The sequence below is a fragment of the Streptopelia decaocto genome (genome assembly GCF_964273445.1).
Source record: "Streptopelia decaocto genome assembly, chromosome: 5".
Classification (NCBI taxonomy): Eukaryota; Metazoa; Chordata; class Aves; order Columbiformes; family Columbidae; genus Streptopelia; species Streptopelia decaocto.
This window is the reverse complement of record NC_138659.1, coordinates 66,374,552-66,402,213: the sequence shown is the minus strand read 5'-3', so window position 1 is coordinate 66,402,213 and position 27,662 is coordinate 66,374,552. Positions and strand designations below refer to the sequence as shown.

Sequence of the window (27,662 nt, the reverse complement as noted above, 5' to 3'; positions counted from 1 at the left end):
ACAGCCAGCAGATAACAGCTGGTGCTGCCGAAGGGGTGGATGCATCCATACAATACTGAATGGGTTTGTATTTTTCATCTTCTGCCCTTCTGAGCAGGGGAAAGGGCTTCAGGTAAACAGCAGCACGAGGGAACCACCTTGACAAAGTGGCTGCTGTGTCCTACGGTGGCTTTGTAGCTGCTATCAACAGCTGTAATGTAAGGAAAGGATGAAAAAGTGAGCCTAATGTGCTGCTGCAGGCTTCAGTACTTGCAAATCTCTTTTCACTTCCAGCTGTTAAGTTCTGTTTGGGTTAAATCAACTAGTACACATGCATTTTTTTTCCAATGAACCTGATTTCCTGGACCTACGATGTGTGAAGTGAAACCCCCGACCAGCTCACAGAATCACAGAATGTTAGGAAGAGACCTCAAAAGATCATCTAGTCCAGTCCCCCTCAGTGATGCAAAGTAACAGCTTGGGGCAGCTGTTCGTGCCTGTGAAACCCCGGGCGGTGTCACATCTTTCATTTGACCGCGTCTTTCTCTCACCTCGGTCGCTTCGGGCCAATGTGGAGGGCGCGGGGGGTTTCTCTGCGGTCCCGCTCCCCGGGTGCCGCAGGGGGAAACTGCGGGAAGGGGAAAGGGCGATCGGGCCGTTCCCAACCACGATCCGCTCCGGGGGCTGCGACCCCCGCCGGCTGCCTCCCCGCTCCTCCGAGGCGGGTGCACGAAGCCTCACGGCCCGGGCGGGCGGATCCGCTAGCGGCGGCGCCGTGCCCGGGCGGAACGTGCAGCTGCCGGACCGCTCCCCGGCGGCTCCTTCCCGCCGCCGCGGCCCCATGGACGCCAAACTGCGGTTCTGGAGGACGGAGGGGCAGGTCGGCGGCGGGGGGAGCCGGAGGGGCTGAGGGGGGACAGAGCGGCTCGGGCGGGCTGCTTCCAAAATAACGCCTGAAACCTGTCTCCCGCAGTCTTTTTTCCAGAGGTTTCTTCTGTGGGCGGACGTCCTGGACCCGCTGCTGCTGCTGAAATCCTCCGTGAGTGCCGCGGGGGCTGGGGACAGGAGGGACGGGCGGTGCGGGGCTCGGGGACCGGGAGCGGACTCGCCCCCTGGCCCGGGGCAGCGTCCGTCGCCTCAGCTCCGGCGGTTCGCGGCCCCCTCGCTCCTGCTCCCAAACCTGCCTGGGGACACCAAAATTAGCGATGGGCTTGGTGGACTTTGCTGAAGTGTAAAATAATGTCGCTGTGAGGCTCCTGAGGAAAATTAAAACACATTCATGAGGGAGCTGGGGCTGTTCAGCCTGGAGAACAGGAGCTGAGGGGAGAACGTATCGCTGTCTGCAACTGCCTGAAAAGAGCTCACATGGAGGGGGTTGGTCTGTTCTCCCAGGTAACAAGTGACAGGATGAGAGGAAATGGCCTCAGGTTGCACCAGGGGAGGTTTAGATTGGATATTAGGGAAAAATTCTTCCCAGAAAGAGTTGTTGGGCATTGGAACAGGCTGCCCAGGGCAGTGGTGGAGTCACCATCCCTGGAGGGGTTTAGAAGGCGGTTAGACATGGTTTAGTGCTAGAGTTTGGTTATGGTTGGACTCGATGATCCTGAGGGTCTCTTCCAACTGAAAGGATTCTATGATATATAAGAAGCAGATATATATGCACATGTATTTCTATATGCAACTACATAAAATGAAAGGCATTTCTAGGCACTACCATTTCAGCAATCCTGTTTAGACTGTGGCTGCTCTGCCAAGGGTTTAATGAGCCCCGTTAAGAAGCAGGAGAGCCCCAAAGACAAGCGAGGTGACGAGCAGACGGCCACGCTGTTCCGAGCTGTGTCTGCTCCTGGAGGATGGACACACAGAGCTGACGCAGATTCGGGGAGCACAGGTTTGCAGAACTGCACCCCTGGCACCCCAAATCTCTGCAGGCTAATCCTTGCAGTGCAGCTTCATCTGAAGCTCATGAAGCTCTTTGGTTCTCCTTCAAGTGTCTATATAGAAGGAATCCTCCCCTGAGAGGCAGCACACTTGAGTTTTAGGGCCTTTTTATACCAGAGAATGATTATTACAGTTTTAACACGAATTATTAAACTTGTGACACTAAACACATTGTTGGCCATGATGTCCAGCATCTAAATTTTGGGAAGTCATGACAGCAAACTTCTGTAGTTCCAATTCTGTATAGTTTTGTCAGGGATGATGGAGGAAAAAACGCAGCACGTTGTATGAGAGTCAGCTGGTTGACTGGTATGTTAGGGGAATTTGGGTTTAATTATTTTGTTTTTAAGAGAAATCTCCATTAAAGAAAAAGAACACTGTCAAAATGTGCGTACGCTGCGTATTTCCTTGTCACTTGCAGCGTTAGTGTATGTGTGTATCTATCTATCTATCTATCTATCTATCTATCTATCTTTGTGTAAATATTGTATGAATATATATCTCTACATATATTTACATGTACAAATAATAATTTAGTAAATAAAAAATTAGCAAATATACCTTATATATGTGTAAACGCCAACAAGAAAATTTTATAGTATGTGCAGGGATTAGTTCACACCTTCTTGAAACAGGATACACTGTTGCAAATAGAGATGTCCCTGTTGAAGAAAAGTCAAATCATCTCATAAATTCTCCTAAGAGAAGTGGCTTTTTATGCAAACCATGAATAAGTACATGGTTACAGTTTTATTCTCTTTACATGTACCTGTTTTTCATAATTAAAATTTCAAGACAAGTTTGAAGGAAGAGTGTAAGATGCAGAACTTGAACACACATTTGTGAAGATGCAGGAACATCTAGTGTTGTTGTGACTAGTTTCTCGTAATTTTAAAAGTCTGGTTTGGAATTTCATTTCAAAATAGTCGTCTGGATGCCTGTTGGGATATCGGGTGGTTGCTTTGCCAGCACTCATGGGAAACTTTAAGTACAAGATTAACACTCTGATTTTAGTGAGGTATTTTATATGCTTGAACTTCCAGTGTGTTTGTATAATGGGTTGAGGAATTGATACTTTAAGGGACCAAGGGAGCCTGAATAATTGAAAAGTTTCTATGATTGGGAATTGGTCGTGTGTCTAGTTGTGTTTTTGCTTTCAGTGCTCCGGTGAGAGACAGGTGCATTATTAGCCCGATATTCTAGTATTGTCTTATAACTGATACGTTGCATTTCAGAGTATTGAAACATGAGAATTTTTTTTCTGTTTGTTTGTTTGTCTAATATAGGATGAAATAAGAAGAACCAGGTTATTAATACAAAACAGTGGGAAGACCCCAAGTGAGCCCATACAGAATGATGAGGTATTTTGGAGAGCGGTTTATAGAAAACAGGGGTGTCTTTGTTCATGGCTGAAATACCTGATGTTAGTATAGGATCTCACAGACAGAATACTGAGATTAAGATACAGGGATAACACAAGAAAAACTCGTTGCTACAGAGATTTTTCTAATATATAAATTTTGTATGAATTTATTTGAATTACTACTGACTTTAATACTAAATTGCAGTATCATCCTGAAGAATGCTGGTTTATGTGTCATATAGCTGAGTTTAGACAATGCTCTCCGATCACTTTAGGAATCGTTGCTCTACGCTTGTCTGTCCTCAGCTGGGATGATATAGATAGATATATAAATATGCAAAAAGTTTAATGAGCTCATTATGAATCTTAGATATTGCATCACCACACAGAGGGCAGGTTGGTTGGGTTTCACATCCCATAATATGAGCAGTAGCAGTATTGGGTGGGAAACCTACTACCCTAAAGCCTTAACATAAGTGTTTAGGCTTTTAGCCATATTTAAATTGTTGGGGTTTTGTTTTAAAATACCTACTAGCTTAATTTTTTAAAACTAACTTTCTGTTCTGCGGTAGCGTGTGCTTTGGTGCTGTTACACAGCACACACGATATATGTTCAACAAGGAGGATGAGGAGAGAAATTTTAAGGGAAAAATAATTGAAGAGTTGTGTACATATATAGCACTCCATACGAATGTTATTGGGGAAAAAAATACATTTAGAAAGAAGATTTTACACACTCTATTCTGAAACTTGATTACTAACCTGATTTTCAAATTGTTCAGACAAAAAAAGCCTTCCTGCTAAGCCTGGTAAGTTTACAAAATCTTTGTTTTTTAATTTTTTCTTTCTTATTCAAGCATGGCAAAGGTGGTCTCATATGCCTTTTTTCTTTTAAGTCCAGTGTACATCCTGATTCAGAGAAGATAATTCCCGTTTTGTTTAGAGCTCCAGGTAAGTTCCCTTAAGAGAAGTTTTATGTGTGTGGCTGAAACATCAAAGGGGAATAGCTCATAGTAAAGAGCCACCGTGATACTACAGTGGTACTGTTTTCCATATAGAAAAGCACGTAGACTTTCACTTCTTGTTAGTTGCAATGTCATATCTGTTGCAGATTTATTTATTCCTACAGTCCTCTTAGGGAATTTTTCCCACAGTTTATCTGCTCATGTAGATGGAAACAGCCTGACCAGTCTGTGCTTCTTGTCACTGCGGAATGAGTTCCCAGATCCCTCCAGATGTACAACTATAGGCTAAGAGTGCACTTGAAGGATGTATGAATTTACATACAAATACTGTATGAATTTGCTTGCTGTGGTGGCAGATAAAGTCTGCTTGGGCTGATGTTTAAGAAACCAGGACAGCAAAGATTGTTAATCAGATATAACTACTTTAGGCTATTAACTCCTTATCTCATATAGCCACCCACAGCTGTGGCAGCCTTTGTTGCCACCTCTCTCTTTTGGAATAGAGAGTTAAATTTCTGTTCAAACCTCAGTTAGAGAGTGGGCAGGGTTTTACTTAGAGCTGAAACTAGAGGGGGGAAGTTAGGGGAATTTTCTGCTCAAAACCGTCCATCTAGACTCACAGCAGTTATTTTTACTGAAAGAGTTTTCTTTCTTTTTAGCCTTCCTGCCCTTATCTCTTCCATTGGTGAGTGATCATGAAAGATGCTTGTGTACCACATAGTTTATGTTTTTCCAAAGCAATGGGTTGGTGGGGGGGAATAGAAGGTTTTAGGCTTAGCACAAGCTTTCTTAAAGACATCTGCATTGTAGGAAGTGCTCAGTAACCTAGAAATTGAGCCCTTGAGGAACCTCATTGGAAGCCCAAACCTGTTTGCTGCCATCCTTCAGCGGTATTCAGAGCTCAGCTTTCTGATGCAAGGTGAAATGCAGCCAGCACTGAGAGCAAGGCCTGGTTTGGGTCTGTTTAACCTCAAAACAATGGAACTGCAGCAGGAAGGAGTCAGAGCCTGTGTTGTGTGTTTCAGACACAGAATGATTTTTTTCTTATGTAGATTGTGCACTTGCCAGTAAGAAATGATGGTGTCAAGAAATTACAAAAGATATAGAAATAAACTCTTGTAATAGTGCTAAAAAATCACACCATTTTGTTTCATAAAATTTGCAGCTGTAATTATAGGCATGTTTATTCCTTTAGATGTTTTTGCCTTTGGTTTTGGCCTATGAGTATACATACTGAGATATGTATGTCATTCCATGTAGAGATTGCAGCCTTATACTGCACTACTAGAAAGTATAATGGAAGTCTTGATGGCTGTTAAATTCGTTAAGAGCAGTAACAGAATTAACAGAAATATTTCTTTTTTATACTTACAGCTTAGTGCTCTTTCGTAGATGTGGTTAGATTCAGCACTGGCATTCCTAATAAAGGTAGTTGATCCACTAATATAAATTAATTACTGCTCCTCCTCTGAGGCTTTAGACAATCCCTGCCCTCCTTTCATTCAATATTTGCCTTATCTTGATTGACTCTGTTCTTTGAGAGTGCTCCACACCTTGAATTCGGCGGGTCAGACCTCAACACAGGCTGTGGTTTATTAAAACTGGGGTTCTTATTCACTGCTTAAATTTGAGAAGGAGTTGGGAAGTAACTCCTAAGATCTTTGATTGTAGATCAGTTAGATCTAGTATTTATATCCCCACTAGTCCAAACAACCTGATCCTTTCTCATTCACTTATTTAATTACATTTTTTATTTGCATCTATTTAAACTTCACAGGTGCAAAATGCATTTTTTTTTTTTATTTGGGTAAGAAAGCATCTCAAATCCCTAAAGAAAATAGGAAGAGCAACACTAACTCCAAAGTGTCAGAAAATATTTAATATTCAAACTTGTTTTCACATGGACCAAAAGACATGCCATATTCAAATACACATCCTCTTGTCAACAACTGTGACCACTTTAGAATGAACCAGTTCATTGCATGCTGAAGCAACATTGTTGGTCAAGAAACCAGTTACTGGCAGAGCTCTATTTGTAGTTACTTTTGCTTTCTCTGAGAGACTGCAAATAATAAGATGTATATATTAACACCTCGTGAATACATCTAACTTTCCATTTAGCTATAGCTTTATTCAGCATGACTATAGATAAAGGTAGCAGCAAGCAATCATTGGAGCTTAAAGAACATTTTAAAAATAAGTACCAAGGCCTCATATTTGTTCTGAAACTGTTTTATTTTCAGGGAATACTGTTTAATTTAATTGTCTTGATTTTTAATTTAATTGTCTCAAATATTCTTGTATGCTGTTTTAATCACTGTGTCTCTGTGTTTTGATATTGGGCAGAAGAAGTGAGTGTGTCACACCCATAGCAAGGAAATGTGTTAGTCTGGAATCAAGGAAATGGCTCTGGGTGCTGAGCGGAGCCTTTGGCGCTGCTGGGAACAGTGACACCGCAGTTCTGTTCACGCTCTGGCCAGCCAGAAACTTCTAGACTCATGAAACCTAATTTTCTTGTGGGGTTTTCCCTCCTAGGTTATTGTTTCATCTGCTCAGCACCAGGCCAAGCACGCTTTTTTTTTTCAGGTAATTGCCTCTTTCTTTCTGCATTCACAAGTCTTCAGGTCTCAATCCCCAATTCATTTTTTGCTGATAATCTCTTTCTTTCTGCAGTTTGTGTTTCACACGTATACCACAGCATTCACCTTCATAAATGGAAATGGCACCACCAAGTCTGAAGTATGTGTCAGTTTTTATTTTTGAACTTAATTGTACAAGACCGTTTTGAACATGATTTACAAGCCGTTTACAACTGTACTTACATAGTGTGTTTCTTCTGTCCTCCTTAGGAGTACTCGGTGGAGCAAAAGCAAATCTTCTACGGCTTGGGAGCCATTTCCTATGCAGCATGTATTGGTGTATGTATTAGCTCAGTGATTGCTTTCCTGATAAGGTCTCCTGAGAAGGAGCAGGCACTGAGATACTCATACTGTCAGGATTGTGCTCTGTTGCTCTACTCTGACGTTTTGCCCCAGAATTATTCAGAATAAGAATTTTCCTGAGTGTCTCTCAGCCAATACCTTGCTTGGCTTCCTCTGGTGCTTCCTCCTCTGTTCTTTTCTTTATTATTCTACAAGCTTAGAAAACAAGTAGCAAGAAGAAATGGCCAGGCTTTACAAACACGGAGTCACCCACTGGCTTGTCGTAGTTGATTTTTGGTGTGGTGCTGTGGAAGGAGATCTGTCTTGCTCTAAACAAGTGGTTAAATCTGCAGGTGTCTGTACTGGCTGGAGTTAGCTCAGATCCCAGAAAGAGCAGAGCCACAAAAATACTGCACTGAGTGCAGGTAAATTCACCTTCCAGGAGAGCTGGAATGGGAATTTGTGGTTTCTGGAGTTTGCTATGTCAGAATGAGCTCTGGTGTCCTCGTGATGCTCATTGCAAGTGTAAATGCCCCTGTAGTGCGTTTCCTCACACTCCACACTGAATAGTGATTTTTATAAGCCTTCTGACAGGAAAATACAACCGTTTCTGCTTTTGTTAAAGGGTCTTTCACCCCTGTCCGCTCGGCAAAGCAGTTGGGCCGGCGGCGGTCGGGACTTACAGAGCTCTGGGGAGGCAGCTGTGCCTGTGGGTGAATGGGGCAGTTCTTACCCTTTGTCCACTGAGAAAGACTCTGAGCACTGTCTGCTGTCCCAGCCATTTATTCCTAAATGAAACTTCCTGCAAGTGTGTTATGGGAATATAGAATTGGGCTGAAACTGCAGAGAATCAGGACAAAAAAAATACACAAGTAAAGCAGGTTTCCTGTTTGGGGAAGAGAGCGGTGTGTGACAAGAGGCAGTTGGACGGATGTCCAAGGAATATTGGTCAGAGGTAATTGTTTTTCTGTCTTTGTATTCATACTGCTGCTGTCCTCTACATAATAATGTTTAGTGCTTTTTATCATAATATTTTGTACTCCTGTCTAAAAGAGTGATTACAAATACCTTCAGTAACTAGAGAACACCTGTATTTTGTTGGAATGTTAAACCGAGACATTTGTTTATAGGTGGAACTATGTACTAAATCACAGCTTTATTTTCCTAACCTGTTGCACATACCGAAATGCTGTACATTTTTTTTTTAATAGAAGGTGTCTGTTTCCTCCCAATGCCTTAGGCTCTTCCTCTTGTCTTCATGAATCGTTACTCATTGAAGAGTCCGGTAATGGAACTAGTCATCAAAAAACTTCTACCTGCTCCTATTCTTGGTGAGTAAAAAGAAACTGTGAATCGTGCAGCTGCTCTGAGAGGCCACTTGCTGCCCCCATCTGACTGTAGAGTTTCCCTGCCCTTGCACAGACGTGGTCTTGCTGTTTCCAGGCGTCTCTGGCTGCCTGTGCTGGGTCCTGTCCTTCCCGCGCCAGAGTTAAAGCCCCGTGTGGCTGACCTCTGTTGGATTCCTGCCGGTTTTTAGTTTTAGAGCTGCAGACCACTCTTCTGCCCTTTGCACGCACGATGTGCAACTGGTTCTCCAAAGATACCCAGAGATGCAGTCGGCGTTTTTCTTTGGCTTGCGTGTTTTACCTGACGCCATCAGGACAGTCACATACGTGACACCAGAGCGCGACACAGCTCTGCGTGTGCACCGACATCGTTCCTCGCTCGGGCTGGGGCTCCTGCTCCCTACAGCAACCGCTGACAGCGTAGAAAATGAGATGTGTTACAGCAGAATGTCATTAACCTTGCAAGGCAGTGGGACTCAGTTCACTCTACTGACAGGGTGAAGTTGCACCAGGACATGTTTAACTATTTGATGTCTTTAATTGCTTTTCTTATGCCATTAAAGAAATTTTTGGCCTTTCCTAGGGGGAAACGGGTAAAATTAAACCAAACGTGATCTCCTCTGTCCAAGTTATGTGAGATGGCTACCCAGATCTTTCTGAGGATATGCGTTAGATCTTTCTGACTTGTTTCTTTTGCAGCAGGTGTTAAAATGTGCTTTCCATTTTCTTAAATGTAGAAGAAGCCTGCAGGTAACTGATTAACTGACAAGTGTCACCTGTTACCCTGATGTCTTTATTGAACAACCCTGCCAAAAAGTAACAAAAAGAGAAATCTACTATTTCAAGCACGGTCTATTTGCCAGACTATGCTCAAGAGAAAGGAGAACACCAGCTAGATTACTAGCTTAATTTGATATGGCTTTTATAAGTGCCAGTGGTTTAGGCTCGTCTTTCCAGTGACAGGCTGTGGGATGGATGTTTTCAGGTACCTTGTAAAGCTGGGTCTGGAGGAGACCGAAACATTCTCATCCAGGATCCGCTTGTGACAGACACACAGCTGGGGGACAACTGCTGTCACGGAACATGGGAGAGCCCGTGCTCCCCTGGCCCTCCCTTTCAAATCAGAGATGCAGCTTCTACTTAAGTGTGTTCCCTTCAGGGTCTTTTCTTCTGTGCTGGATTTTGCGCTGACTGGTACAAAACAGACCCGCAACACGAATCTCACCCCACTTTCTTTAGAACAAAGTGCTCGTGGTTCAAGCTGGATGGCAATGATTGAAAGCTCTGAGTATATAATGATAAAGCACTTTTTAGAATTGAGACCTTAAAATATTGCTGAAGCTTCTGAAACAAAAATTAAGATCCCAAGTAGGTTTTTATGGGGCCGTGTCTTCTAAAGCTGTCAGTTTATGCAGTTGTGAACTGTTGAACTGGAAATGTAAAATGCACATAATTATGAATGGTACTGTTGAGATACTCCTTTTGGATCTTTTACAGCAAAATTCTCCTTAACTCTGCAGGCTTGACGAGTGCATTTACTGTGGCAGTGGTGAGAAGCCCAGAATTCGAGAATGGAATTGAAGTGATGGACAGGAATGGCAAGGTCGTGGGAGTGTCACAGAAGGCTGGTGAGAAGGTGGGTGAGGAGGTGGAGGCCTCTCTTGGTTTGCCTTTCATTCCCCGCTAAGAGCTGAATGTGACGCTGAGAGTTGGATGCATCGAAATGAGGAATCGCAGATCAGGTGCTGAACCTTTGGGTAGGCTTGGACTAGGTCTCTGGAACGGGGTTCCATCACCCTTGTGTCTTCAAAGCTTGGCAGCCTCCCCAGAACAACACACCGAGTGCCCAAGTTGAGCCACAGAGACACCAACACAGGTATTTCTGCTTTGCCTGGCCACCTCAGGAGACAAGACTCTTGGACCTTCTTCTGATGGGAAACCTCAGAGAAAAGCCATTTATTGTACATATCACATGCACCATCTGTTGTAGGAGTATTATTTAAAGGCTGTGCCTCCCAAGGGTAATGCCCTGGCCTACGCTGTGCTGGTGCATTTTATCCTTGGGCTCCAGATGCCAACTCTGTGTTTACTCCTTTCCTTGCTCAGACATCCACTGCAGAGCCTGGCACAGCAACCAGAGCAAGGAGTTGTACTTTATGCGCTGTTGGTGACGCTCCTTTTCTATGCTGCTGTCCAGAGGGGAGCAAACACCTCGAGGAGCGTGAAGATTTATAGACAGCTGGAGAGAGAACTTCAGATTTTATACAGGATAGTTTGGGTACCCAGAGGTACAAGCATTTAGGAGGGGTTCAGCATAACTTAAAAAAAAGCAAGTCTTGGCAAAATTATTATCACGGTAGGAAAACTCGATATGTTATTGGTAGTATTACAATCCCTTTTAAGGAATTTCTTAGTCACAAGTGGAGTATTTGCCACTTGTAGGAGATAAGTTTCCATCTAAGAAAGAATTCCTCTAACAAATGTTCTTATCTCTCATTAACCTGTTTGTTAAAACTCCGGAGTATTAGACAAAAAAGAGCCCACAGAAGCGTGGAGCACCGCTCTAACATTTATTTTTCTCTCTCCCTGGAGGCCGTTAGAGAAACAGCCTTGTCCAGAGCAGCCTTGTTCGGGACAACGTTCTTCCTGCCCGCTGTGCTGATGCACTTTGTGGAAAGGTAGGAGCTGCTGCAGCAGGGCCCTGTCTGTTCGGGTTCTCAGTCTGCCTGTTACCACCTGCCAATTTTATCTTGGGTTTGCGGTATTACTTGCCTTTGTAGAAGTGATAACCTGGGAAGTTTCTGTTCAGCTGCTGTGATTCATTTAGGTAAGGAAATGAATCTGGTTGTGTCCACATCCATGCAGGAGGTTGTGTAAAACCACGAGGATTTCCTCTCTTCTCCCATGCAGGAAATGTGCTTTTGCTCTCCTGACAGGCTGTTTTCCAGCTGTGATTTCAGCCGCCGTGTCTGGTGTCGAGGTTGTTCACAGCACCCAGCTTACATTTGTTATTCCTGAAGAGATAATACCCTACTTGAATTTGCAGCTAAAACTGAATCCCAGCTTCCAAATAGCTTTCCATAGATTGTAAAACATTTTATTGCTTTCACCCTGTATCATAAGAAGAATTAATTGTTTGCTTCATCAGGGAATTCTTAGCCTGCCCTGAGCTTTTGGTAGGCATCATCTGCATCATGTAAATAACACAGATAATTTGGTACTGCCTAAATCCATCCCTTAGCTTAAGGGACTCTTGTTATCAGAAGACATAAATGCACATGTAAGATGAAATTTTGAAAATATATCAAGTAATAAATTTTGCACAAGGCAAAGCAGGGCTGCCAAGAGGAAATCAATCTGAAAGGAAACAGGGTAACGCAAGAAAAACCTCTGTCAAAGGACTGAGGCACTTTAAAGCACTAATGCCCCTTCTCTTGTCAGTTTGATCTTGCTGCTTATTTTCTTAATCTTGTATTGACAGCCCAGGCCTGGAAAATGTTGCAGTTAAATACAAAAACAAAGGGAAAGACCAGGGAGTTAGGAGTAAGAACACAGGAAATAAAATAATGTCTTCAGGATTCGTAAGCCTCGGTTATTACTAACTTCAGTGCAATTTCAACCACTGAAATAGCAGCTAATCCTCTTTGTCTCACTGTCAGATTATTTTTCAAGCCCCAACTGATGTAATTGCCTTTTCAATGTCTTGGACAGAGCAAAATTTGCAAAAACTCCACGTGCTGTGGCGTCAATGAGGATGTTCATGATTACGTCGGTACTGGCAGGGATGCTGCCGGTCTCGCTGAGCATGTTCCCGCAGTGTGGGGAGGTGAGTCGTGTCATAGGAGTTAATTTAGGATTATTGTTATATCAAATAGTCCAGAACTACGGCCAGCAGTCTTAAGGGCACAGAGAAACAAATCAATAGGATTGACGTGGTTGTGCATCTGAAACGGGGCAGCGAAGAGGCTGCTCGTGAAGGCCGTTGTGCTAGGCAGAGGCTTACAGGGCTTTCTAGGTCTAGGTTGCATTGTGTGTTATTTATATTTACACTTTTCAATGTAAATTTATCAAATTTTCACAACAGTCTGAAGCAAGGCCAGGGGAATTGTCTTAAAGATTAAAAGCAAGGCTCTTCCAGCGCTGCTTTCAGTCCTGCTGGAGAGAGGAAGGATGTAGATGAGAATTTTTCTCTCTCGTGCAAAGTCAGTGTGAGCTCATGGACAGATAAACCGGCTCCCATGCGACGTCTGTTCTCGCTGCCTGACTGACCCGTGCGGTGTCACCTGTCCCTGGGGACACACACCTTCCTGGCCGGTTTCAAACACAGGATGGAGCCCTCGGACCTTGAGCTTTGGAGAAGGACAAGTGAGAGAGGAGCCTGGGGCTCCTTTCTGCATTTATTTCGTCTCCCTTATCAACACTCTGTGAATATTCTCAGAAATCTGTTGCAATTTTCAGTGGTTTATTTTATTTGCTTGAGCTTTTTGGCATTGGAATTTCTTTTTTTTTACATTTCTTGACCCTTATTGCCATTAATTAAACATAGACGATGGGAGTTGGGAGAAATTATGTACTGAGTGGGTGGCTGGTTGGTTCCCTTTGAGGTTCTCCAGGGTGAATCACCCAAATATAGCGAATGGAGACAACATCACTGGTGCTCTGTTTGGTTCTTGGGAGTATGTCTCATTTTAAATAAAACATATTTATTCCCTTATGTGTCCACATCTAGAAGCAAAAAAAAAAACAAAGCCCCAAACCAAAACAATCCCACGAACAACCAACCATAGAGTCTTGCTTCTGAATACAGTATTTCAATTTGTGCAAAGTTCAGTGCAGTAAAGAGGACTTTATACTTTACAGTATATGGTGGTGGTGATTCCCTTTTTCTATACGTTTCAGATCAAACGAGCAGACCTTGAACCGGAAATTCAGTCGGCTACAGAAGAAACAGAGTTATTCTACAATAGGGGAATTTAGAGATTGGCTTTAAAATATAAATGTGCGCTCTTATTTAATTCATCAACAAACTCAATTGGCATATATGACTGATCGAATCGTGTGTTTATGAAGAGGCAGCACAGGCAGAGATGTCCACATAACTCAATGCTGTACATATTTCTATCAGAAAGCACTGTAACTCGGCATTTGTCGCAGACTCTGTTCTGTTTGCTTCCTCAAGTGACTGATTGCTTAATTAAAAGACTACCAGGTACAAAAGGTCGTTCTACTGTTGCTGCAGCTTTTGATGTGATGCTTTCCAGGAACACAGCAGGTAGAGACATCACTAGTCCTTTGGGTAAATCCAGGCTGGTTCTTGTTGTGTTTCATTGTACTTAACACCACTCATTTCAAGGGTGAGACCTGAGTGAGGTGACCATTGCAGTGACATTAGACAAAGCGACCCTGATGGCAATGCAGTATTGGTTAAATGTAGTTGTTTAAGCAATTTTCAGGAAATGGGTGTCAAACTTGGCTACAAAGTGATCTCTGACTTTTTCTCCATCCTTGAAGGAGCTGTGAGGCCTGATGCCTCTTGAGCTTTAGAAATCATTTTTTTTAAACCCCACAGGCCCTGGGAAATGCTGTGGCTTTCAGACCTTGTGGTGGACAATGAGGAATCCCCACTTTTGCAGGTTGGTGTTTTATCCAAACAATGTCACTTTGAGATGTAGCATCTGTTGATCAATGCGGTAGCAAGTTGAGCGGATCATATGAAGTTATTCAGGGGACCAGGGCTGTCTGTGAAGAGCTGCAGAAAGAGCTTATAACACTGGATGTAAAAACAAGTGAAGTAACAAGGGGGTAAGTGGATTGAGAGAGCTGGGTCTGTTCAGCCTGGAGAAGAGAAGCTGAGAGGGATCTCATCAGTGCTTATAAATATCTCAGGGTGGGTGTCAGAGGATGGACCAGATTCTGTTCAGTGGTGCCCAATGACAGGATGAGGGGCAACGGGCACAGACAGAAGCACAGGAGGTTCCATCTGAACATGAGGAGAAACTTCTTTGCTGTGAGGTGCCAGAGCCTGGCCCAGGCTGCCCAGAGAGGCTGTGGAGTCTCCTCTGGAGACTTAGTGGCCACTGGGAGATGACATTTGGCTGAAGGGATCTTTGGTCTGGCCCAGCACACCTGCTTTCATATGGTTTGCTGCCCTGCCACAAAATCAAGGTCAGATCTTCTGGCAGAACAGGGCAGACAGAAGCTCCACAAATGCAGTAGGAGCCCCTGAGGTTGTGTTAAATATAGGTGGGCTCATAGGAGAGATGGCTCAAAGATCATCAAAGGTGTTCTGTGAGGTGCTGCTAAGGCTGCATAGGACAAGAATAAATACACACTAAATAATGTAATCATCACTTCCACAGAAAAAATTCTACAAGTTCAGCCTCCAAAGGCTGCTATAATTTAACCTCCCTAGAGCACAACACAGAGGTTGCTGCTCTCCTGTTGCTGGAGGATGGGATTTCTTTTCACGGTGGGAGGGAGCCAGTGGTTTCCCAGTTCTGCTGCATTCCTGCTGGAACACAGCAGTGTAGAGCAAAGCCCCGAAAACCAGCAGGCTGGGCTCTTGCAGGAAAACAGCTCCCGCGGTGCTTTTGGTACTGAACAAAACAGGAAGCAGGGGGTCGCGCTTAGTTTCTTGTATAAGTTCTCTGTTTTCTGAGCCTTCAGAGAATCACAGAATGTTGGGGATTGGAAGGGACCTCGAAAGATCATCCAGTCCAATCCCCAACAACTGACTGCAGGGAGGTAGAAGAGGCTTGTAGACTCTCTCCCTTAAGTGTTTGTCTCCTTCCAAATCTTTGGTAATGGTGGCTCAGCTAACATCCTGCAGCTAAATCCTCTAAACCCCTGCTTCTCCATTAATCCCATTTCAACAACATACCAAAGGCAAACTCAGATGGAGTCTAATTCCACTCAATAAACATTAATTGGCACTCCAGTGAAGACCCACAGCATCCTCCACTCCTTTTTCTAACATAATATAAGAATGGCTGAAGTATAATAAATGCTGGTTACAAGAACCACAGTGGGAGCTTGGAAAAAACAAACCAAAACAACAGTAGAGCAAAGCAAACAAATTGAAGCAACACATTCATGAACTTTGCATTGTCATGGTAACTAGACAAGCTATAAATTCTCTGGCACCACAGTTGGATGTTTTAAGCAAATTGATGTCATTACAAGTCTGAGTAAGGCTTATGGAATAGGTCTGGTCATGGGGTCTGTTATTACAGCTGCCCATTTTCAAACTCTACCAGCTTCTTAATACTGGAGTTGAAATTTGACACATTAAACACAGCCCCCTCAGGGTTATTCAATACTTCTTTCCTTTCCCCCCTTCTCAGAAATTCTCTTCCCAAATCAGGGCAGGGAAAACGTGTTGCTAAACATCCTGACATCCCTGGTCTTGACATAAAGTCATAGTGACACTAGAGCGGCCGGGACCTGGCACCTGGAAGTCCAGAGGTCTACACGAGGGGAACAAGACTGGGACAAGCAGAAAAGCACCATGTTTGAAGGACCTGAGAGTCAGCACCTACAGGAGAACCTTCCCCTTTGTATCGTAACATGGAACAGACAAACAACACCCGGCCCAAGGCAGGTTTGACTCCTGGTGACAGCGCGTTAGTGGTGGAACCAGTTGAAGGTGTGGTGAGCTACAACAGACGGAAGCTTTGGCTTCGAGGAAAACCCAAGCGTCAGCACAGCACAATATGGTAGCAGTTCGCCACCTACCTTGCTTCTCATCTTGAAATTTAGGAATATACACTGAGGCATCTGTGTCCCTTTGATGTAGCTTAAAAAAAAATATAAAATTAAATTAGCCCCTCTCCACGTTAGGAAATCCTGAGTGCGAGCGGTGCAGGGCAGCTCTGAGCTTCCCACATGGAGCTTTACGGCTTGTTTTTATTTAGAAATTCAGCTACTTCAAGTGATATCTCACAACATGCTATTCACAAATCCTCACGAGCCCTTTTGGGAACTGGAGCAGTGGAAGGTTGAATTTAGAAGCAGCCTTAAGATGGATGCTGTCAGCTGTCCTGCATTATTTGTTTCCAGGTCACACCACTATATTGCTCTCAACCAGAACATTCCCCCCCACGCTTGCCTGCAAAAGAAACAGAGCAGGCCAGCTCAGAGCTGGGACTAAAACCCCAGGGATGTCAGCGTTAGAGAAAACACAGCATTAACCTTAAGGAGCCAGGCTCATTTACTCAGCAAAATCACAACTGAAAGGAGTGTTTATCCCGCTCCCCTTCGCTCTGCTCCCCACCTGCCTTCCAGGATGTTCCGCTACAGCTGCCATCGCGTTAATAGTTCATGTGGGCAGGGAGAGGCCGAGTGCGCGGGGAGCACCTCCCGCCTCCAGTGAATTTCATCGGAATTCAAGGCTTTCCACATGTGTCTCTCAGCAAGTCGACAGGAACCATCATTCACCATTTTATATATACCCAGGCAGTAAGATGAGGAGGTCTGAATGGAACATTCATTTTACACGGTCTTTGCTTCTAAGAGGAAGAAGAAAAGGAGCTCACCAGACTTTGCAAAATCAGCAAGTGCGTGTACACATCCCGGGGAAAGGGAAGTGAGAAATAAGCAGAAATCTTTCCCTCTCCTGACCTTCCAGATTTTTCTGTTTCATTCTAAACCTTTTGGAGAGGAAATTGTGTCAAAGTCACTAAGAAAATGCAAGAACATCAGGCCAATCTTTTGAAAGTCCTGAAGCTGAGGGAGGTTAATGCATTTTTCTCAGTGCTGATTAAAGAATCCCCACAGGTGACAAAACTGTTGGAATTTGTAGTACTACATTTCTGACCGAAACATCGAGTTGTAGCTCAGTCCCAGTACTGTGAAACTAAGAGCCAAGGCCTGTGACTCAGTGATCACAACCATTCAGGGACACATTAACAGAAATTAAAGGGTAGACTGCTCAGGATTTTTTTAATAGACATAAGCATGCTATGAGTCCAGTTCCTTAAGTGCAAAATTATATTTCGTTTGTTTCACACAAATGTCAGAATACAAGATCTAACACAACACCAACATTTTCAACTTGAACATTTCCAAACCAGAAAGCAAAGCCAGCATTCGATATTTAGTTTGTAACCGAGCTGCTCTGCTCCTTGTGGTCGTCTCTAACACCCATAACTACCTTGATGATAAACCTTAAGGCTTTTTGTTAGTAAGAAACTGCGTGAATTTCTTCACAGTTCTAATGTGGTGTTAAGATAGCTGATGGAAAGCATGTTCGTGTTTTACTTTGAGAAAGACTTCTGTTTCAATGGACGTTAAAGTGGAATTTTCGGCATAATTTTGCAGTTCTGCTATTCTGACTGTTGTAAAAGTCCCAAACAGAAGCAGCAATACTAAGGAACCGTTGAGAAAAAACATTAATGAGTAAACGGGGCAAAAAAAATGCAGAGCACTTACAGGGAAATGAAGGCAAATGTAGTATTTTTCGCAGGAGTTAAAAAAACACAACACACTTCTGTGTTCAGAATTGAAACTGCAGAGTTGAGTGTTTAAAGTGGAATTTTACACCCCTGAAAATAGGGGATTATTCTGAAGCACTTTCAGACTGACTGTAATAACGAGATGTTTTATACATGGATGCTGCATTCCTTACCCACATTCTAAAATAGATTTCCTTAACGTATGATGTGAAGCAAAAGAACAACCCTTTTTCAAACCAATATTGCTTGCACATGGTTATTGATGAGCTCTACCAGTTTCAGTATAGGAAACATCCAATTATTTAACAATATAAATATTGATTACTAAAGTTTTAATCGTAAGTATAAAACCTCTATGTAAAACCACATCCTACAGCCTATCTGTACAAAGGCCAGGAAAAAAGGTATTTTTTCTTATAACAAAGTGCTACTGCAGATGTGACTGATTTGCTGCGCACATTTCTGAAGAAATACAGACCGTTTGGCTCAGAGTATTTCCCTACAAAGAATCCAAGCTCTTCTCAGAAGATTATAAAGCAGTTAGTTTCAGGCGGATCAATGAAAAAAACAAATAAGAAAATCTCGAGTTATGGCTGTGCAACCAAACAAGTAGGCAAATCTTAATTTTCTCTATTTCCCAGGTTTTGCTATTATTTAAGAAGTTTTCATCTCCATTTAGTCTACACAGAGCACCCCCAGACAGTACCCGTGTTACAGCTTGAGCAGTTCAAGCGGTTGATGCTCGACCTGCGGTGAGTGGCCATTGCAACATTTCTAGTCCATTAAGGCTTTAACTCATCCGGTTTTCTATCAAATGGATCAGGAATGAATGGGCAGGTGTCCTCTCAGCAGAGAAGCGCAACAGCTTCTTCACTGACTCCAGCTGTAAAGCAGCACTTGTCTGTGACCCCCAGGAAGCCTCATTTTAACGTGTCCTGTCCTCTTTTCCCTCTGTCAGAGGCACAGGATGGAGTGAAATGGGGGAAAACCTAAGGCAAGACTCCAAAAGACTCAGCTCCCACACGAGCTTCAAAATACCTCCTCCTTTACACACATCAGATTTTGCCAGACATCTTTTTCACACCACAACACTTTCAAGTAGAAAGAAGAGAACTTGTCCATTTATTTGGGATTTCCTGGTATCATGCAGCCCAGAGCAAGAGCGATATCAGAGGGGCTGACGTTCCTGGAAGCCCAGAATGAGCAACTGCGCGTTCGGTGTGTCCCTGTGCTGGTTGACAGCACATGTGCTGCAGCCCCTGCCCCGAACCCCAGGAAGACAAATCAGAGCAAGAGCAGAGCTGCCTGACATCTGGAACCCGCAGGACAAACAGCCACTATAATAATGTCTGGCACAGCCTGGACACACAGGCTCACGCTGTTTGTCTGTACACTCATGTGATACGAAACACAGGAGCCATATACACAAAATTATACTTGGGGAAAGATAATGACACCAGGAATGTTCCCAAATATGCGTCCTTATATTCCCGGTCAAGCTCTGATATTCTGCATTATTTCACGGTAAATATAACATTCAGTCTTCTACCTTTAATTTTTCCATATAAAATATCAGTTATACCTATCTGTATGGCAAAGACAGTGTTTTTGCATTGGTCCATCTTGTTGCAGTGCATCAAAATCAGATTCTGAGCATTTGTTCAGCAGCTGCTAAATGAAAAAGAAAGTTTTCTGTAGCTGGTGGAAATCGTTTCTGTTTCAGGGCCTCAGAGTTAAGGGTTGGTTTCTCATTGCCATCAGAAACTTCAGCAAGGGAGGCCAAAGTAGCCAAGATTTCTTTTGTCTTCAGAGAAATATCCTGGGAGAACAGAAAAACAAGCAACCGTGAATATAGTGTTCGATATTATAATGTTTTAACATACACTTATTAAAGAAAAAAAATAAAATAATGATAAATAATTAATTTCAAATAAAGATCCCATTTATTTTAAGGCAAACTTGCAACAGCTCTTCAGCCTGCTATTGTGCAATGTTGGATAAATGCACACAGCTCCTTCACAGCCTCGTCTCGCTGGCCTAACTGAGCTCATCTGACCAAGTCACAGAATCGACTGGGTTGGAAAAGACCTCAGAGATCATCAAGTCCAACCCTTGGTCCAGCTTCAGTGCCATGATCTAGTAAACGGACTAAGTGCCATGTCCAATCTCAGTTTCAAAACCTCCACGGACAGTGAGTCCAGCACCTCCCTGGGCAGCCATTCCAATGCCTGACCACTCTCTCTGTGAAGAATTGCTTTCTAATATCCAGCCTAAATTTCCCCTGGCAGAGTTGAAGCCCATGCCCCCTTGTCCTATTGCTGACTGCCTGGGAGAAGAGACCAATCCCCACCTGGCTAGAACTTCCCTTCAGGTAGTTCTAGAGAATGCTGAGCTCACCTCTAAGCCTCCTCTTCTCCAGACTAAACAAGCCCAGCTCCCTCAGCCTCTCCCCATAGGTCTTGTGTTCAAGTCCCTTCCCCAGTCTTGCTGCTCTTCTCTGGACTCGCTCCAGCACTTCAATCTCTTTCCTGAACTGAGGGGCCCAGAACTGAACAGTCGCTCAATTGTGAAATGGCTCTTCATTAGATAGAGGAGGAAGTGAAAAAAACCATCATCATAAAAATCAGGCTTTACAGCTGAGAAGCCATTTCTCACCAGGACTTTTTCAAAGGTATTGATAATGCTATTGACAAGGCATTGAGCAAAATACATGCTTTGTAGAATAAAACTGGGAAATCAACTTTACTGGAAGTCTTATAATCAATACAATTTCTGAAGCTTATTCAGCAACGTGGTTACATAAACCAAGTGTGTCATCTTCAAAAACCTCTACGAAGAATAAAAACGCTCATTTGTAAAAAGACAGAGGGTAGAAGAGATTGACTGATTCTCAGGGACAATCTCCTACCTACCTCACCCCTGCCTTTCTGCCAAGATTTCACAATAGAAGTCAATTAACTAGATTTAAAAATAAAATATTAACCTTAATGACTTGGCTGTCTGATTTATCTGGATCTTCTGCAGATTGAACAATCAGTTGGCCAATTTCTTTGTGAAGTTTTCCCATTGTCATTGCCTCTGAGTGAGAAAAAAAAAAAGCACACATTCACATAAAATGACCATTTCTGTGGTATCTAGAAATGCATATGAATAACAAGCAAAAGCAAGGAGTTCTCTTCATGACAGCCACCTGAAATCTATCAGTCAAGGCAACTGTCTGCCTCTAAATTGGCCCAACACAGATGACACGGAGCAGAAAGATGACAAGCGACACGCAAATTTTCCTTTCAAACAGTCCCCAACCTCCAAGTATTTAGTGTAATGTTCTTATAACAACTCATGTGATATGTCTGCATTCAGCAGAATTTCTCTTCCATGTACTTGTCTAACATGGATGTTTTGAAATCTCAGCTGTACAGTTTTTGGAAAACGAAGCACAACTTTCCAAATTCCAACTTCCATCAGTCTTCCAGAGTCTCAATAAAATGGAAAGTCAGAAGCTTCAATATTGACTTTTGAGAATCTGGATGGAAGAAGGATCAAGATTGCTTGAGCTACAGCAAGGCTCAGCAATTTCTGTCAACTCTGGAATAAGTGGCCTCTAAATCCAAAATATAAAAAGCAGCCAACCTTTTACTACAGGGGAAACAGTGATCTCACTCTCTGCCAAATTCACGTACACATCGTAGAGGTCCGGTCTACTGTTCACTTCAGAATCTGTAAATCCAGCAATGTAACCTAGAAAGCAGAATTTTGGCAAGATTAGGCTCTTCATAAACAAAACCAGAACAAAACCAAGATATTGTGGAAAACCGCAGTCCTAAAGTCTGTTCTAAGAGTATTTGACACAATACTTCTTGGAGCCAGGAGGTTGCTCTCTTGATATTGTCAGGCACTTAAGAAGCAGATCCAGCAGAATGCTACACTTCAAGGAGCTTAAAAATCAACCTCTAAAACTGCCTTGAACATGGATGAACCACTAACACTAAATGCAATATAAAAAGGTTATCAATGTGAACTTTTAAATTCTCTTCCTACCTTGCTACTAAAATCTCTCATTTGCCAATGAAAAAGCCATTGAAGTTCCTCTTTAAAAGAATCTCCACCCTGGAGCCCCTTGTCTGAGTCAGTATCAGATTGGAACAGAGCAATAAAACCAGCATATTTTCTTATTTATATCGTGCCAGGTGAGCAAGCTTAGAGCAGCTTTTCCCCGTGGAAGACGTCTAGGGAGCTGCAACGAGCACCGCTGGTAATGCAGGAGAAATACTGAAAGATGAGTCGTCTTCTTGCTCATAATTCTGTACAGAGAAGCCTCTGAACTGCCACGTTACGTGTGATGCCAACCTTTGCACAAACCAAGGGCCTCTTCCTGGATTATGCGTTAAGTCCGACGCGCACACAGGAATGTGTCACACAGATCGAACTCCTACATAGCTGGTAAAGTCTACCTGTGATTAGAAGCCAAAGATTTCACTAGCAGCACTCACAATAAAAATTTGGAACCTCAGTTAGGGACTGGAAAAAAAAAAAAAAAGGAAAGAAAAATCCTAAAAATTTAGTTACTAACTATGTGTAGAAGTTGAGGAAAAAAAAGTAGCTTATGTAAAGTGAGTTGCTTCTGTACAACACTAAGACTTTCAGTCCCTCTGATCAGAACATTAAAACAATCCCAAGGCTGCTTTGCATCTGTGATTAGGGGCAGAGTTACGCGGATCCACCCAGAAACACCAGATCAACTAGTTCTCTTCTAACATACTTGTTTAGTTGATTTGCCTATTTGACTTTTCTAAAGAAAATGATGCTCTTTAACTTTGAACAATAGTATAAATAACATAGCAATTTTTTTTTCTCCCCAAAGAGCACTGGTGCAAGACCCTGCAGCAACAGAAACTGGAATCAAATTTTCTTTATATTTTTAATTAATAAATTATCACTACCTGTGCAGGCTTTTAAGGCTTCCAGTTCCTCCTCATTTAGATGTACGTATGAATGAAGAATTGACCAGTCTTGTCGATGCCACACTAAAGCAGGCAAAGTCCTAGGGAAATTAGGTGGGTATTTGACACACAGAATTTCACTTGAACTAATTAAAATTTAACAGTACAAAATGTCATAAAGAACTAGTACGACAAGATTTGGCACGTATATACACAAACCACAGGGATTTCTACTATCAGCTCAAGCAGGGTTTATCACTCATTCTACGGCTAAATTCTAGAGGTGACAAACATATGGCTAAAACCTAAGAGGGATTCAGCAGGATTTCAATAAACAGGTTTAAGAAATATTTTTTCCCTAAAATTTGATTGTTTCTCTCAATGAAGGTTCAAAATTTGTTGGACTTTTGGGGATACAGGGGTTAGCAAAGTACCTGGTAAACTCCTGGACAGCTTCTATTCTCGGATGGTACACTACAATTCTCTTTTTCAACATCAGTGCCGTATATAAGATAACTGTTTCCATTCCAAACTGAGATACTATATCTAGAAAAGAGAGGAAAATTATTTTATAGAAGATAAACATGCTGATATTACAATTTATTTTTTGAAGAAGCTTAATGATAACAGCACAGATTATGCTGTTAACACTATTTAATTGAAGTACGCATGAAAACTAGATTGTATTTTATACTGCACAAAATAAATCAGAATAGAGACTTCTGGTATTAATTAACCTTTGATGGAACCGGCAAGATAAGCCTTCCGAGCATCAAAATCTTTGCTGAGGAAAGACCCATTTTCTTCACTTTGGCAGATCCCCTTGGTCAGGACTGCAATGTAACTCTCCATCATTTTAACTGGACTTCCGTGCTTCAAGTAGATTCTGCGTGAAAAGAAGAGAGTCTGATATTTTGACTGCAATCAGCAACAGCAGACATGAAAAAAGAAATCCCAATAACACAAATAGCAATATTATTGGCAAGAATTCTTTCTTTGGACACCTGGTTGAGTTTTTATTAATAAATACTAAACCAGAAGTCTTTCAACGTGCTCACAAAAACAGGTTTGTCTTTTAGGATAAAAAACCCCTACTTTGTATTTTTTAGTTTCCTATTTTATGAAAGAACCAACATTTACTAACATAGAAACAGAGCACGAAGTGTAAGCACATGTCCAGACTAAGGATTCTTTGCAGACTTTGAAGGGGCCTGCTATATGAAAAAGCAACTCTTACAGTAACTCCTACTATTACTGCAGACCACATCACTAATTTTTCATTTATTATCCAAGTATAATTAAGCATTTGTCTGTACTCTTTGATAAATTATGACAGAAGATAAACATATGTCCTTGATACTCATTAAAAAAAAAGAAAACAACAAAACCACACACTTTTAGCTGTCTTCTAGACAGCAGAGAGAAATCATAACCTATTTTACAGGTTAAGGTACTTCAGGACTAGTGCTGAAGCTCAACTACCCGTGTGCCATAGTAGCTACGGTACAAGGCCGTGTCACATTTGAAACTCAATTATCACGTCTGGAGGAATCCACCCTGGATTTGAAAAGAAGTTTTACTTTATAATTTAGCGTTTATGTGATCCAAAGGCAATCTAGATATTTCATATATCCATGAAAAAGAACAGCTTCAGGTTTTCAACACCCTGCAGAACTGCCTGGTGACATCCCTAAGGCTGTGATATAACAACATCACAGCTGCATCCCATTAGCAGCAAAATATCAGGGAATACTCTTGGTATCAAGAACTTGGACCCAACCAATTTGGGATGTGAAAGAAAAGCAAAGAAAGATGCTGAGGGAGATGATGAGAATGGGGAGGTGGAGGAAGGTGAGTAAATGGGACAAAGGAAGGAGAAGATGGCAGTCTGGTTCGAAGGAGGGAGAAGACAGAGAGCCCTCGTCTTCTGAGAGGAAAAGCAAAAAGGCGCTGGGTGTTGTGCCTGCTTCAGAGCTGCAGGAAACACCTGTAGGAGCGGCGGTGTGGAGGGATGCAAGTTGTCCCCCATACACACAGTGACCTTTGACTACACAGCACTGACCTCTTCACAAATTTTATACTTTTTAAAAATACGAGAGAAAAAAAAATGAGTGTGTGTGGGGTGGTGGGGGTGTGTCTGGAGAGGACACGTTAAAACCTACTGGGGGGACCTGACATTCACCCAGCACTTACTGCATGAAGACAAAAAGCTCAAATCAAGGATTTATATAATCTGATTCAGTTTGCAGAATGGAGTTTCCAGTGGATTGCTAGGCCCAATGCAAACATAACACAATGAAATTTAATCCTTTGCCTTGGCAAGATGCAAACACGCACCCAGTGGTACCTCAAACCAGCTTTTGTACAGACCTACACAGTATCCTCGTGAAGGCGGCGTATTTCTCTGGGTTGAAGTCTTTGGCCGTCAGGACGATGGAGAAGTGGGTCACCTGGAAAAGACACACAAACACAAAACCACACAGTTTATTTAATGACCTTATATGAACAGTCTTCTTCACATTATTGATCTTACTGCAGTACTCTGACAAAGTGTTTCAATTAAAAAACAAGTGAGCCGGTAGCAGCAGATCCACATTTCTAACTGCAAAAGAGGTCTGGTCAACAGATTTTGATGTGACTCATTTCCACTGAGTCAGATCTAGTACGTACCATCTTTTGCTTAATCTACTCTATAAGAGTTGTTTTCCTTTAATACCCTGAGATCACTTTGAAAGAGAGAAAGATGTTTTAATTCCCCACAGCAGGTTGGAAACCAGCATCAACATATTTAGAAAGACTGGAAAAAAAATAATGGATAGCTGTCCCACAACAGAAATACTCTTTAACTTCCCAAATCAAATGACTGTGGGCTGGGACAGTATAAGGCTGAAAGTCTGCAGACAGTAATGAAGCTCACTTGTCCTCCTTAAATAGAATCTCCCACCGCCACTGGCAGAGACAGCACGGGGACATGTTATTTTATTTTACTTTTTTTTTTTTTTTTTTTTTTTTACACCTTTAAGGCTCAGAAGAGATACAAGCTTGCAGAGAGGAGAAGCAAACAACATTTTGCTGTGGGCATGCAAAATTACCACATTACCTTTCTACTTAATCATATAGCATGAAATATGAACATTGAATAAACTCAACAGAGAGTTGAATGATCTTCACAACAGGAAAAGTATAGAAGATTCAAGCATATTGGCAGCCTTCCAGTTATCAATGCAGCAGAAAAAAAAAGTACCTATAGAAGTCAACCCTTCGGAAAAAAAAAGCATCAAGTTCTACATGAACAAGATTTCGGACACTATGAAAGATCCTCTGTAGAGCTTCCTTGGCAACAAAAAGAGGAAAGAAATTGTGGAACTTGAAGTGCAAAGTAACTAGAAATAATGGCATGAAATAGCATTTCCATTTTAATACAGATAATCTAAATCAGTTAATAAGTATCTCAATCCCTCTGCAATTCCATCCAATATACGTCTTGGTGAAAAACAAAATGTGTGGACTGGTTAGACAGCTGGGTAAGAGCTGCATCTGTGCACACAAAACCTCAAATCCCTTCCTCATAGCACACAATGGGAAAACACTGCTTAAACTGCCAGAGGAAGCTCTGCAGAAATTTTCCTTCCGGGCAAGTCCTACCTTTTTCAAGGCTGGAGAATCTTGAACTTCCGCAGTCGTGATGTAGAACCATGACCTTTTATACTGGCCAAATACAAATGTATGAAGCAGTTTATTTTCATCTGTAAGGCAGCATTTCCGCAGCAACAGACTCCTCAGTTCAGCTGTTACGGAGGGATAACACCAAACCCACAAAGCATCTCCGTTGGTGTCTTTTTCTATGGTGGAAAGATGTTCACTGTGAGAATGCCAAACAGCAGCAAGGAAGTAAATCGATGGGTTAATCAGGTTTGTTTCCTGGAATCAGATTAAAATTCCACCTCACCCTGACCCCTAGACAACCGGTTCCGCCACTACAGTTTAAGTCGTAGGGCAGCACTTGTGCTACAGATTTTATTTTTTAAATGGTAACAAATACGCGCTCTTGACCTGCTTCGACAGGTCAAAAAAGCACCAGGAACTTGAAGAGAATCATAGAATCATTTTGGTTGGAAGAGACCCTCAAGATCATTGAGTCCAACCATAACCAAGCTCTAGCACTAAACCGTGTCCCTAAGAACCTCGTCTAAATGCCTTTTAAACCCCCCCAGGGATGGTGACCCCATCACTTCCCTGGGCAGCCTGTTCCAATGCCTGACAACCCTTTCCCTGAACAAATTTTTCTTAATATCCAAATAAACCTCCCTGGTGCAACTTGAGGCCGTTTCCTCTCGTCCTGTCACTTGGGAGACCGACCCCTCCACACACACCCGTATGATCAAGGCATCGACCAACGAGCCCCCACACCAGCTCATTTCCGACCTCCCCTACTTGTCCTTATTTCTAATTTCATAACAGAAACCTCAGAAGCCGTGAATTTAAGACACTTGGGCCGAGCTGTGCACGGTTTCGCCCTGCACCAGGCGGACAGAGCCGCCGGCCTCAGGCACCGCCCGGCACCGCCTCAGGCCGGGACAGGCCCTGCGGCCGCATCTCGGCGGAGCAGCGCTAACCAGCAGCTCCCGCCGGCCCCGAGCCCCGGACCGGCCCTCCCAGCAACCCCCCGCGGCCCGCCCTTCCCCCGGGGCGGCAGGGCCCTTACCGATCAGCCCCAGGGCCAGCAGCAGCTGCGCCTCCGGCTCCGCCATCTTC

The 27,662-nt window shown here is 42.9% G+C and overlaps 2 protein-coding genes across 4 annotated transcripts; one reads left to right on the top strand and one right to left on the bottom strand.

Annotated features, from left to right (window-relative positions):
* The first annotated feature begins 660 nt into the window (after window positions 1-660).
* Window positions 661-13,736, top strand: SFXN4 (sideroflexin 4). The gene is made up of 14 exons (XM_082053254.1): window positions 661-859; window positions 953-1,018; window positions 3,207-3,281; window positions 4,066-4,092; window positions 4,180-4,234; window positions 4,908-4,933; window positions 6,784-6,834; window positions 6,922-6,987; window positions 7,098-7,166; window positions 8,410-8,500; window positions 10,036-10,151; window positions 11,108-11,193; window positions 12,227-12,341; window positions 13,415-13,736. The coding sequence occupies exons 1-14, from the start codon at window positions 821-823 to the stop codon at window positions 13,490-13,492; spliced, it is 960 nt and encodes a 319-aa protein (XP_081909380.1). The 5' UTR covers window positions 661-820; the 3' UTR covers window positions 13,493-13,736.
* DENND10 (DENN domain containing 10) lies at window positions 11,249-27,662 on the bottom strand. Of its 3 annotated transcripts, none has more exons than XR_014184097.1 (11): window positions 27,613-27,662; window positions 26,553-26,749; window positions 25,278-25,357; window positions 23,645-23,793; window positions 23,342-23,453; window positions 22,908-23,008; window positions 21,598-21,705; window positions 20,951-21,045; window positions 19,550-19,786; window positions 16,250-16,310; window positions 11,249-11,529 (listed from the first exon to the last, which is right to left on the bottom strand). XR_014184097.1 is itself a non-coding variant. In XM_082053253.1 (9 exons), the coding sequence occupies exons 1-9, from the start codon at window positions 27,656-27,658 to the stop codon at window positions 19,610-19,612; spliced, it is 1,065 nt and encodes a 354-aa protein (XP_081909379.1). In that variant the 5' UTR covers window positions 27,659-27,662; the 3' UTR covers window positions 19,067-19,609. The 3 variants fall into 3 exon arrangements, 1 of the variants encoding a protein (XP_081909379.1); XR_014184098.1 differs by lacking the exon at window positions 11,249-11,529 and adding an exon at window positions 13,857-14,820; XM_082053253.1 differs by lacking the exons at window positions 11,249-11,529; window positions 16,250-16,310 and having other exon boundaries at window positions 19,067-19,786.